The sequence below is a fragment of the Canis lupus genome, chromosome 11, assembly GCF_011100685.1.
Source record: "Canis lupus familiaris isolate Mischka breed German Shepherd chromosome 11, alternate assembly UU_Cfam_GSD_1.0, whole genome shotgun sequence".
NCBI classification, from domain to species: Eukaryota; Metazoa; Chordata; class Mammalia; order Carnivora; family Canidae; genus Canis; species Canis lupus.
The window spans coordinates 33,445,468-33,459,073 of record NC_049232.1 but is presented as its reverse complement, the minus strand read 5'-3'; the positions used below and the strand labels follow the sequence as shown (position 1 = coordinate 33,459,073).

The following is a 13,606-nucleotide window of genomic DNA, read 5'->3' as shown; positions in this document are numbered from 1 at the left end:
TCTATTTTAGCCTTTTGTTCTATACATGAATATATCCATACCTATTTTCTCTCTTCCATAAGTAATTTTGCAACATAATTTTAATAGCTAAAGGTCTATTATAAGCACATAAATAACCTACTGTTGTCAGTCAGATTATTCCAGTTTTTTCAGTATGTATAAACTTAAATTATATTTTGTCCAAATTCAAATGTATAAACTTAAATTATATTTTGTCCAAATTCATTATTGTTTCCTTGAGGTAGATTTCTATAATTATCCTAAGTATTACCAGCATCAGAACTGCTACATCAAGAAGAACCTTTTGTCTTCTTCTTCTTTTGATATAACATCAAGTTACTTCTAAAGGTTCCCTCAACATGTACTTTCAGCAGCCATGCAGGAAAAGTACCCATTTATCTCCATCCTCACTAATGCTCTGCATTGTTGTTCTTCTTTCATTTTGCAAGAAAGGCAAGAAAGTTTTTATTTGAACCATATACATCCAAACCTATGAGAAATCTATTGACCTTTTATTGTACTTCATACCTGATAGAGCTTTAATCTTAGATTATAAATCCATGACTCGTAAGCACACATGTTGGAATATTTCTCCACATGGTGAATGATTAGAGTGTGCCTTTGATGAACAACTGGAATTGCCAACTAACAAATACACATGACTAGGTGTTTGAAGACAGAAGGGTCTGCCTTGGAAGCCAGTGAAGGCCCCATCACTGAGGAAATTTAAGAAAAGGATGCATGAGCAGCTGGCTAGCAGGATATTATGGAATTGGTTTAGATCATCTCTAAAGTTTCTTCCCACTCTAGGATTCTCTGATGTTCTTTTCTGTTTCTACAGATTATTGACTTTATCTCTACCTCATCAACAGCCATCTTTTTTATACAAATAGAGTGACTCTCTTTAACTTTTGTCTCTGTCAGTAATTTGCCCAAAGTGGCAGCCCTGTAAATTGTGCTTTGGAGCAGTGTGTGTATATATGCCATATATATATATATATATATATATATATATATATATATATATAGTGTATTACATAATATATATACTTTATATTATATATACACACCACAGCATTTGCTGTATCTAGAAAACTAGTTGCAACATGAGCTCATAAGAGTTCCATTTTAAAATTATACACACATGTAGCTTACCAAATATGTATCTATAATTATAGCTAAAGGTATACAAGAAACTATAGGTATGCTTGCATATGTTCAGGAAATCTTCAGGATACATAAAATATTACTCATAGTAGTTATCTTTAGGAAGTAAAAATTGGTAAAAGGGAGGTAGATCTCTGAATTTAGCAGCCTTGAAAGTTGAGCTTCATCACCAGGAGGAGAGAAATTTCCTTCTCAACATTGATCTCAAGCTTTGTTTAGTTGATACTAAAACAACAATGTAAACAAGTTTTGCAACAGAAAAGAAAATGAGGGAACCTGCTAAAATAATAGCCTGTGCCAGAAATCAGAGTTCTAAGAGATATAGCTCACTGTTTTGGGATGTTGGTATTATAACATTTTTATGAATTTACTGATGGTATTAATACAGCAACAATTTTATTCTGCTCATCAAATATATGGAAAGTCCAAGACAATTCTGCTCACTTCAGGTACCCTAATTTAAAATACAAAGGAAAAAAGAACATTCTATAATTTTAATTACAAGTAGAAAATGCTAATAATATTTTAGTTCACACATAAACAAGCCATATTATCTAGCAAATTTAAAAATAAATATTCCACAAAGCTATGCTGATGGAAGAGGGGAAGGGACATGCCCTGTTCAATGTGTTGTGCCGGCTAGAACTTAGAAATAAGGAAAATAATTATCCTCTGAAAATCTGAAGTCAATCATAAGACATCAGAGGTCAGGTTAAGAACTCATTCCTAAAATCAGTCCAATATGACTATCTCCTGATTGATAGGACTAACATTTTGCATAATAAAATGTATCAGAATATAGATTGAACTGCAATGGCCATGCTGGCAGACCCAACCAAGTCAGTTATGAGAGCGTGCTGTCCTGAAGCTACCAAATGAAGCGAAGTGTCCAGCAGAGCCAGGACACAATCAAATTCCTATCTCATCCCTGCCCTGATTCCTTGTTTCTCCTATCATCTAGCTTTTCCACTGCATGGGACTGCAGAGAGAGGGCTTATTAGTCCATGACATATCATGGTTGTAGTTTTACACACATCATTTTCTTGTAAGAGTTTGAAAGATATTATTTCTTTAATTGAAATCTCAAATGTTCTGATTATGTCTAACCTCTTGGAATGGAATCTATTTTGTTATCATGAGGATTACAAAGTCAAAAAAAAATCTAAGAGGTTTTTGAGCCATGAAGACTGAAGATACACTAAATCCGTGTGATGCCCTTCTGTCTTCTCCATGCGGCATGGATCACCCTGTGCCATGTTAGCTTTTTGGTCCAACTTTTAGAGTTTTTAGTCATATTATTACCTGGAAAAAAATCTAAATAAGAAAATCATGTTACAGTGTTTCGTGATTAGGAGCAGCATATTCCAATTTGAAGACATTGTTATTTTTTGAACTGAAGAATGGCCTGATGAAGTCTTATTTCTATGAGAAGAATTTACTTTCTAAAAGAACTGTTAAAAGTTGGACAATCACTTATTATGAAAAGTGAAGCAATCACCTTTTCTTTTTGACTAGTAACTCATCAGGCTGCATATAGGAGAAGGGACAGAATAAGATAAAAATTGACAAGGTAAACATTTCTGAAGATATGTCAGGAGTCTGGTTATATGATCCAACATCCCATAGTGCCTATGTCATAAGTGGGTGAGGAGGGAGAAAGAAAAAATACATGAAAAGTGTTTAGGATACTAACTGGCATACCATAAACATCTAATAAATGTTAGGTAACAAATAGAACATTGTTATGCAAAATAAGGAAAATGAAATCCAAACATGCCAAATTTACATAAATGTGTATGTACCATATTTATGCCACCAAAGATGCAGTAAAAGAACTGATAGGATTCACACCAAACTGTCAGCAAATGGTTTCTTTTGGGTATGAAGTAATATGGAGGAGTGGTGTCAGGGGTAAGTAAAGGAGAACTTTTGTTTTTCTTCTTACAACATGTCTATATTTCTGGAAGTTTTATAATGAGAAAGCATATGTTTAACTTCTAAAAGGAAAGCGGTAACATTTTTTAAAAGGAATACCAAAAGATCCATTGGGAGGTGTGATGTAATGACTGTAAAAATGTTCATTCATAATAACTGGGCATGTTCCATGTTTATGTACATACAGTACAATTTGGGAGTGACTTGGATCCAGCATAGAGCCAGGCTCACAGAAATTCTTGTTTGAATGAATGGGTTGGGAAACCACATACAGTGACTTAGTCAAATTATCTAACCTCTGTAAAGAAAACACAGTTTTCTTCTCCGTAAAATGAACATAATAACAGCTATGTATAAAAATCTAGCTCAATGTTTAGCCCCTTTAAAAAATGAATCATTCAGGTTTTATTTTTGATGCTTAGACTGAAATGTTTGAAATGTTTGAAAATATAAACTTTTGTGTGAATTCTATAAATACAATTTACATCGGGCTCAATTTGAATCAGTGTGTTTCAACCACACAATCTGGGAAATCCCAGCACAGTGCAGTGCAGCTGGTTATCACTACCGAAAAGTAGGATAATAGAGCTCCTGTTAGAACAGCATTTTGAAGGTTCTGTTCAAATGGACACAAGATAGTGTCAGATTCCCAGTTTTCTAGTTCTTTCTATGAGTTATCTAAGATCCAACCTTGTCCTGAACAGAATATCTCAGGGAACAAAATGCTACTAGTTGTAAGCTTTTAAAACACTATGTTATGAATGCTATTGAGCTCTACCACTGAGTTCTGAGCCTTGAGCTGGTCCGGGGAGAGAGTCTTTCACTAGCAGGTTTTTTTTTTTTTGTGGATTCGGAAGAAGTATGTATGAAGATCTGGGTGAAGTGGCAAAAATGAAAGGGTACAGTTGCTGTGGACCAGGTGACTTTTGGATCTGTTCATTCAAGTCTTGACTGTTCCTAAGATAGAGATTATCCATAGATTCTTTTCTTCCTCGAGGGCTTACAGTAAAAGCATACAGTTTAACATATTTAATGTTTTGAAAATCTGGAAGAGCAGATATATACATCTAATCTTAGGTGTCAACATTTGCATCAAGATAGTCTAAAGCATGGGAATAGCATAGTTATGGTTTAAAGCACAGATTCCAACTTCAACCTAGCTCAACCCCTTACTGTGTAGGCAATCTTAGGCATTAACAATAATCTGCAATGCTTTACCTATAAGCATTGGTAATATCTAATATCTACCCATAAGATAGATATTAAGTTATATTTAGTTAAGATTATTATAACGTTTCAGTAGGATAATGCATAAAAAATGTTTAACTGACCCAGTGCTTTGCCCATAGAAAGCTTTCATTGTAAGAAACCAAAATTAGTCTTAGTTCGTAGACTTACTAGTCAATACTGAAAATTAGGTTCCATAGCTCTTAAATCTAAGCTCCTATACTCTGCAGAGCACTTAGATCATAGTAGCTGCTTCATAAAAGCTAAGTCTAAAATCAAAATCAAGATTTCCAGTTGTACTGAAGCGAGGCAAAGCCCGTGAATATTCTTTTTTAACTTTTGTAAAGAAGCATAGTCTCTGTGGAACATGTGATGACGTGGGAAGTGCTATGATAGTCAAGTAAAGGAAATGCTTAATTTTTAATCAGTACCAAAACCACCTTGCCCATCTGTGGCTATTTGTGTAAGATCAACAGAACAGCTATGTCTTTGGCATGATACCACTACTATCATTGCCCTTACTATTTCTGAATGTCTATATAATCATTGATTTTCTTATATTATTTCAGTGGCTTCTGACAATGCCTTAATAGAGATGCTTTTATCCCTGTGTTAACAAGAAAACTGAGTCCTAGAGTGGTTATATAACTTGCTCAATGCCAGACAATGGTGAGTGAAAGAGCCAAGATTAGGAAGAGCACCACTGAGAACCAGGCAGGCCTCTGATCAGGGAAGGTGGGCTAAGAGTTTCCAGAGGGAGGGTGCAGGGCCTTGGCAGCCGACTGGGCCCTACTGGTTTGTATCTTGACTTGCTCTAGATTTGACTGGAACCTCAGCTCATCTAGCTCCAAACCCGCAAAAGTTCCACTAAACCAGAAGCCCACAATTTGAGTAGCAAAGAATAACCTTAAAGAAGAACAAAAGGAACATTTCTCAAAGAAAACCAACAAAAAAGTGTCAAGTTCTCAGGGACCCCAGAGACTCTAGCCATAAATCCCGGTTTCAGAAGTAGTATTTAAAAAAACCAACCAACAAACAAACAAAAAACCCTGAAGTCTTAACATCTGACAAATTCGTTTGTGATTTATTAACTACAAAACAGAAAGTTAAAGATATTTTTTGTGTGTGTGCTGTCATGGAAATGAGCATAATCAGTCTAAAAAAATCTCACAATATTTGTGGTGTCTCAAGATCAGGGCAGCATGCTTGTGCAACATGACTGGAATGGAAGGGAATTCTTTTTGGTCGGAAAGTGTTCTTCAAGTATGTACCAATAATTCAACATACATTCCTAGGCACAGGGCGGGGCTCCATCAGGTTTTGGAACTGTCACTGTTTTCAAGTTAGGTATAAATTCTCTAAATTGTGTCTCTGTGTTGCTAGCAAAATGACATTGCTACCTTTGTGTGCACTGCTGTCAGTTCTTGAGCCACTGTGTAAGGAAAGATGTTTCAACAAGATTTTTGTCAGACTTAAGTAAGTATAATAACACTCTGTGTGCATAATAACAGAAGCCATTATTAGGAATCAGTTTCCTCATCTCCTTGATGTCTTTATCCCTAATATTAAGCCCTTACTTAGCATCATCATCAGAACTTTTAAGTCTTTGTCCAAGATGCTGTCAAAAATTTCCTCAGCTTTACCTGTTCATCTCAACACTTATGTCTGATCTCTGCTATGGCATTGTGCACCTGCTGACATGCTAGCTTGTAATCTTTCTCTGGCCAAATTATATTCCTATTTTATCTTTTCTGCTATCTTGTGAACTCATCAAGGAAAGTACCTTCCACTTTACAGCTTCTCAATTATATACCTAAGGGTTTCTCTTAAATTTTTGTCCAACCCCCCAAAAATAGTTAATGATAAAATAGTAAAAATATTACTGAAACTACCTAGCTATAAAAAGTGACTGAATAATAGAACAAGTGATAGACATCTCCTAGCCTCTTCTGAAGCATATCCAAAGCAATTGTGAAGTTAATTTAATGTAATTATTTTCTGAGAGAATATAAGATAACGCTTATTTTTATTACAAAGTTAGCAAGCCATTTAACATGGGAGCAAAATATAGAAAAGATCAATAAAAGAAATTACCAAAAACCAAGTATAAACCTACCACTCATAAAAATTTTGACATTTTGATTTACGTTCTGCTAGTATCATGTGCATGTTTGTCTGAGAGTATGTGTATTTGTCTCATCCTGGAATTGCCTAGAAAACTTTATTAAAGCAAGAGTTGAGGAACTGGGAAGGGTATTTGAATGCTTTAATAGTAAGAAAAGATAAGTAACTAGCTTGAGATTGTTTATTGTATTAGATATATCATACAACTGCTGTGCATTTGCCAAAAACACGGAAATCAGAACACGGTATTTCAATAGTAGTTTTCATAATGGCACTGTAACCTTTAGGTAGTAACCTGAAGATTAGTAATCATCCCAACATAATACAGAATCGATTGGAACCAGAATGTGGCATCAACGGTAGTATATACTTCATTCCAAACTACTCTTTGATTTTCTAAACAGTAATTATCAGGGAAGGCAAACTAGGGAGGGTGCATTAGACCCCTTCCAATTCCAGATTTTGATTCTTTAGCGATTGCCTTTGTCTTTGACAAATTTGAAATTTCTTTCAGAGAAAAACTGATGAAAATAAGTGTCACAGATGTACTGATATAACATTAAAAGTCTTTGAACATCTTTTAAGAATGCAATGTAAAATGTATGACTGAATGGTAAAACACAGGTTTTGATAGAGATTATTTACATTTATTGGAAAAATATTTTGGATATCATGGGATATCAGAAAACTTAGAGTAATATTTCATAAGCAATGCTGAAAGTCCCATTTTTAAGAACATTTGTAAAAGGAGTCTTTGCATGGATGAAAACTATTGGGAACATGGGATAAAAGCTCCAGACATAGGATTGACTTTTTAAAGCAGCCATTGTATTGTATATTACCAAGGTCTAGCGATAGGTCTGCCACATAGTAGGCACTCAATAAATCACTGATTATTGAAAGAAACTGTATCTGCAACAACTCCGGACATGTATCCCCAGAGCTTCTTTTCTTGGTCCCTTAATACTCTAGGGGGTGCTGAGCTATCACACAGATTTACATGCAGATTGGAAGGGGGGGGGGCAGAGTACATGGAGTCAGATAAGAGTTCAACTTGTGATTCTATTCACTAATCAGCTGTGTGACTTTGGTCTGCTAAGCCACAATGGCCTTATTTGCAAAACATGGATGAAAATACTTCCTCTTTTCCAGTATGACTTTAGATTCAAATGATAACAAATATTAAAACACTCTGAACAGAAAGGTAGTGAACACATATTGGGCAGACTTTGTACATGAGGCATGACATCTCTTTCCAATTTCATTGTAAATTTCCTGTGTATATCTTTGCATTTGTCTATTGAATTATCAAATTTCCTTATCTATAAATTAAAAATAAAAATGCTTACATACTGGGAAAATCTGTCTCCTCCCCCAAACATCCTGATCATTACCTTAAGTGGGCCTCTTGTACCAAATGCATGCCTGCAAATTTTCTTTTCTAATATATTCCTTCCCACAAGCTTTATCATATATGGTGCTATTTATGTTGTTAACAAGGGTTGCACCATTAAGAAGTCTGGCTACAGAAATAGTTTCTCTCCATTCTTCAATCTCTTTCAAGTTGCCTTTTTTTACAACTGCATCTCTCAGACCCCTAAGAGCATTGGTTGTAACATCACAAATAAGGGTGAAGGAAATTCTCCATGAAGGCATAAAAGTTGATGAGAGACAATGATGAAGTCATGTGTATATAAGGAACTTTGTGTAAGACTGCCTCCCTGCAAGTCTATGCAATATTGTGTCGATGGTATACACATCCATCTAATAGGAAAAGAAGGGAGACTTAATTCCTGAAAGTCTCTAGAAAGGTTTGTGCCTGGCTCAGGTGTTTCTCAGAAAAGAGTTCTGAGGGCAGGCCAAGCCTGGTAATTCCGGACAATCCAGAACAATCTGTGGACAACTAGAAGTAATAAACGTGAAATGTGGGGTCACGCATCATACCAAGAAGGTTAACTCAGTGCCCATAGTATACGGCAGAAAAGAACGTAAAAATCACACTTAAGAGGTCATATTCCACTCTGGTTCTCTAACTTCTCTACATGGGGATGCGAGGAGGAGACAGGAGACAGGAAGAATGGCAGAACTGCATCTGTTCAGTGTTTATAACAAAACTGCCAAGTCTACATAAAAACAAATCTGTTGCTTCCCAGTTATGCTGAAGCTGGGGTTTTTAGCACCCAAAAGAGTCGTGTAAAATGGGGTAAACCAGTCTCACTGGCAGAGGAATGTACCTGTCTCAATCTCTTCTCTAAAGTCCCATGGCTAATGCTCTTATTTTCCCAATGGAGACCTTCAGTGGAGCCCAAAGTTGAGCACAAAACATCTGTTTGGCATAAATTCTCCTGCAGCTACTGATGCTTCACATAGAAGATATAACAAAACGGTCAATTTAGCAATTTGCTGCTGTTATTGTGGTGGTTTCTATCTGCTTTTTAAAAATGCATTTATTAATATACGCTAAACACACACAGCAAGCTCTGGCTTGGAGAGACAGAGTTTTATGTGTCTATGATATTTTCATCACGAAAAACAGAGTAAGTCTAGAAACTGTCCTTAGTTGAAAATAACCGGATTTTTCCCTGTATGGAGTTCTTCAACACACTTGGTTTTATTTACTACAAATAATAAGTGGCAAATGAGTGCAAGAGATTTGAGAGCCCTAAACAGACAACCTCCTTGACTTTTTCATTTTCTATTTTCAGCCCCCATAGTAAATGCTTAATAAGGACTTTTTGAATAACTAAGATACAGAACCTGTGTGGATTTAGACAGGGAAACATGAATATGTAACAAAATAATTTGCATTGCACCTGGTGTATGAATATATACACACAAATGCACATGTGCATGCACATCTATAGACTTATACAGGCAAAGGTGTATGTGTGTATGATTTGCTTTCAACAGTTAACCATTCCAAATAGGAAGAAAACAGCTACCTGAGACATAAAACTAAAGTCCCCCAGGAGACCAACGTTAAAGGTCTTGAGATGGGCTTTTAGAGTGACATCCTGGGACCTGTATGTAGGCTACACAGTGAAAATTCTGAACACAGGACATGATCTCTGAAGACTGGCTTTGTACACTTATATATTTGCCAAGATTACTCTATGCTGTGGAATTCATTACCTCCAGAGTGTTCCAAATGCAGAGAAAGAGAAACTAAGGAAAACACCCAGGGTTACTTACTTTTAATGCAAGGCCCTAGCAGACAGGAGGATCCTTTCATGTAGAAAAGCCTCACCATCCTCTGGGGTGACTGAGACCCCTGTTGCAACTTTGCTCCACTCCAGGCTGGGAGGAAATGCTGTTGCTTGGTGGTTATTTTCTTCAAAGGATTTGGGAAGGAATTATTTCCTCCATCCAGTTCATTGTACAAATAAACCGAGGCTCACAGAGGCCAAGGGACTTGCCCCAGAACTCTTGGCCAGTAAATAAGTTTTTCCGTTTAAGTACATCCGGAATAACAAAAGGATTCTCCGACCCAGTACTAGTCTCATTGTCCTACTCCTAAGGTAATGTTTACAAGCGGCACCGAAAACAACTGCAGATCGAGGACTGAGGGGGGAAGGGTCGGAAGTGGTCATTAGCAAATTCCTGGGCCTGGGGATCACCTGCTTGCTAGGATCAAAACAGTCCAGCCAGCTATTCCCCAGGACATCAAGGACGAGCGGGCCATTGTTTTCAGAGCCAGCTGTGGAGAGGCAGCTTACCAGTGGCCTTGGAACAGCTGCGCCCGCTGCGCCCGCTGCGCCCGCTGCACCAAGAGGGGGGGCGCGGGGGTGGGGGCAGTGGTGGCCGAGCGAGCTGGGAAGGATCACTGGCAGGGAGGGACCCTGCCTCGCCACCTCTGGGCAAACCGGGAAGTGTTTTTGCTGAAGCGCCAAGGGCCGAGCCACCTTTCGAACCGAAAGAGTGAAGGGCACACAGCAGGCCCCAGAGGGCCTTAGTGACCGCAAACCCTCGGCGGCCAGGGGGCTCCGGCGGCTGCGGACCTGCAGCTCAATGGTCGGAGCCCGAAGCACAGAGTCGGCGCGATCGTAAAGTACGCCGAGCAAAACAGGCTCTGCCGTCCCGGCACACCGTGAGCGAGCAACGTCCGGGGTGAACGAGCCCCCCCGCCCCCCGCCCCGACGCGCGCCCCCCGCGCCCCGCGCTCAGCCCTGCAGCCTCCGCCGCGCTCCGTCTCCCGCCGGGGGCCCGGCCCTCCTCCCCGCAGCTGGCGCACCGCACTCACCATCTCCTGCCTGAGGAAGTGCAGCTTGGTTTCCAGCCTCTCCAGGGCGCTGCAGGGGCTGCGACGTGGGGAGCCGGAGGTTGGAGAGGACGAGGAGGAGGACGGCAGGGAGGGGGGGAAGCTGCAGCTGCTGCTGCTGCTGCTGCTGCTGCTGCAGCCGCCGCCGCCGCCGCCGCCGCCGCTCCCCCCGCAGGGGTCCCTGTCCCCTTCCAGGGGAGCCGGCTCCTCCCCGCGGAGCGAGCGCACTAGGCTCTCGGGTACTTTGCGCCCCAGCTTCAGCTCGATGTCTCTGAGGTCTGGCAGCGGGCCGTCTTCCATGACTTTTCAAGAACGAGGATGATGGTAATGAAACGCAGCGCACGGGAGGCAGCAGCGGCCTCGAAGTCTGCGGCGAAATGAGCGAACCCCTCCCGGCGCCTGGGGCTCTGTCCTCGGCGGAGGGAGCGCCCCGGCCGCCCCGTAACCGCCTGCGCCGCGCCGCTGTCAACCCCGAGACCCGCACCGGACCCGGCGGGTCGCAGCCGCGGTGGCGCGGGTGCTGTGGCTCCTCCGACACTTACTAGGGTTTCAGAGATCGCTTCAGCCTCGTCCTCTTTGGCCACCCCACTGCCGAGTTGAGTTCATTGATATTGCAGGGAGGAGAAAAATCCAAGCATTATAAACCAAAAGAAAAGAGAGGGGAACGAAGTCTGTTTGGGCTTTTTGGGGGGGTGGGGGGTGGAAATTCGCTTTATAAAACTGTCCGTTCACATCTCGGCATCATTCATGATTGCCCATCTGGTACCACGCGACACAAAGTAATGATGTGGCCACACTCCAGGGTCGTTTCATTTTCCAGCCATATGTCTCCAAGCTTTCGGAATATCCTGGATTGTCAGAAATAATCCCTGGTCAGTGATAGAGGAGGTCGGTCGTGTGCATGGACGCATGAAAGAGACGGTTAGCTTAGCAGGAGTTTAAGGGCTTCCTTGTTGTAGCAGAAATGCCCTTCTTCTCATTTAGGCAGTTTGATCCAAGTCATTGTGTTCCTCCCAGCCCTGGAAACTTTAAACTCCGCTGGCAGGTGGACCAAACCGGGGCCAACCCTTGTACCGTATATCACAGGAAAGAAGAGCAACAGAAATTTTCTCACCCCGTTGCCAGCCGCAGTTTCAGTGAGCTGCTGTACTTGGGAGTACCTAAGACCGGTGTTAGATTTTCAGTTTTCCTGGTGAAATTGCCTGGTAGCCGCAGCCTTCAAAACAGTTTACAAAAGTTGGAGAAAGAAGATTGACTTTAAATGTAGTGGCATTCCTCACCCCCTGTCTTCCTATAGAGCACAAGTCTGGCTTCTAGAAGCCTCTCCCACTTTCTACACTAGTAAAAAGTGAACGTTTCACCAAAAGTTCAATAAGAATGTACAGCCAAAATGAATTATCTTCCCCAATATTACAGTATTTCACTGCAAGACGTGAAGAATTATGCAGCCGGAATAATTTATATGGCTACGGAGGTAGGGATGGATTTTTTTTTAAAAGATTTTATTTATTTATTCATGAGAATACACAGAGAGGAGAGAGAGGGGCAGAGGCAGAAGCAAGCTCCATGCAGGGGGCCTGACGTGGGACTCGATCCCAGGTCTCCAGGATCATGCCCTGGGCTGAAGGCGGCACTAAACCGCTGAGCCACCCGGGCTGCCCAGGGATGGATTTTTAAAAGGGAGAAGTTGCTGAGACACTTTTAATTACAGAGACAAAAAGTATTGGCCAGATCTAGCGAAAAAGTTGTCTTTGGTACTTTATCTATTTTTTCCCAACAATTTGAAGAGACTCAAAGCATACAATTTTATGAGATACTTCTACCAAGTAAGTTACAATGAGCTACAGAGATTATAGGTCTGACTCAATGGTGAGTTTGCGTTAATAATCTTCAAGTAGAGGATACTGTTTTCAATTTAGTAAACTCTAATTTGGGGATTCCATTGGAATATTTGAAAAATATAAGATCCTCTATTTTCAGGACAAATAAGTATTTGTGTTCTTGGTCCTTCATGGGCTCCATTCCCAAACGTCACTCAGGTTTTATACTCAGCCCATAGATACATTTCAGAGTGTGTTCTCCATATAGCCTCATCTAGGAATTATAAGGATAGGGAACATGCATGGGCCATCAGAATGAAATATTTCATGTCAGGGAGAAAATTGCTAAAGTTCCCTTTTCAGCATGCCAGAAATTTCTGTTATTTCTCAGTCTTAGAAATCAATGAAGAAAATAGTTATAAATGAAGTGGCCCATTTTAAAGTTGGAATAACCATTTATAGAATCAAAGGAGAACAATGCTAAATCTCAACTCACTGATAAAACAACATGCTTTGTCCTAAATTTGGAAAACCACACCTGCATTGGGTAAGAATTGCACTGTGACAGATAATCATGGAAGGCTTGCATTTCAATCCAGAGCAGTTTGTGGGGCAGCCTGTGTGGCTCAGCGGTTTAGCCCCGCCTTCAGCCCAGGGCCTGATCCTGGAGAACCAGGATGGACTCCCAGGTCAGGCTCCCTGCACAGAGCCTGCTTCTCCCTCTGCCTGTGTCTCTGCTTCTCTCTTTCTCTTTCTGTATCTCTCATGAATAAATAAATAAAATCTTAAAAAAGCAGTTTGTGTGTGTGTGTGTGTGTGTGTGTGTGTGTGTGTTTCAAACCCTTAAAAAGTTCAGCATAGGGCTGGCTGGTTGAGAAGAGGATCTCACAAACACAATAGCTAGTTTGCACTTGGTCAATAAAAAAGTGTATTGTCAAATTATCAATAGAACTGTCCAAAAAGGGAATACCTCCTTTGCTATGAGTCACAGACAGTAAAATTAGTATTTGATACTGAAATTGATAACTCAAAATTAGGAAATTTTTTTTCACTTTGAATGCCTACAGAGAAAACT

At 40.2% G+C, this 13,606-nt stretch overlaps 1 protein-coding gene and 1 long non-coding RNA gene across 2 annotated transcripts in view; one reads left to right on the top strand and one right to left on the bottom strand.

Annotated features, from left to right (window-relative positions):
• Positions 1-11,762, bottom strand: part of LURAP1L (leucine rich adaptor protein 1 like) — a 48,740-nt gene extending 36,978 nt beyond the window's left edge. The window contains exon 1 of the mRNA XM_038552392.1: positions 10,694-11,762. Within this exon, the coding sequence (XP_038408320.1) occupies positions 10,694-11,011 (318 nt within the window). The 5' untranslated portion in view covers positions 11,012-11,762. The remainder of the gene's footprint in view (positions 1-10,693) is intronic.
• LOC111098040 overlaps positions 1-13,606 on the top strand; it is a 122,985-nt gene that overhangs the window by 73,453 nt on the left and 35,926 nt on the right. The gene's annotated exons all lie outside the window — the stretch shown is intronic.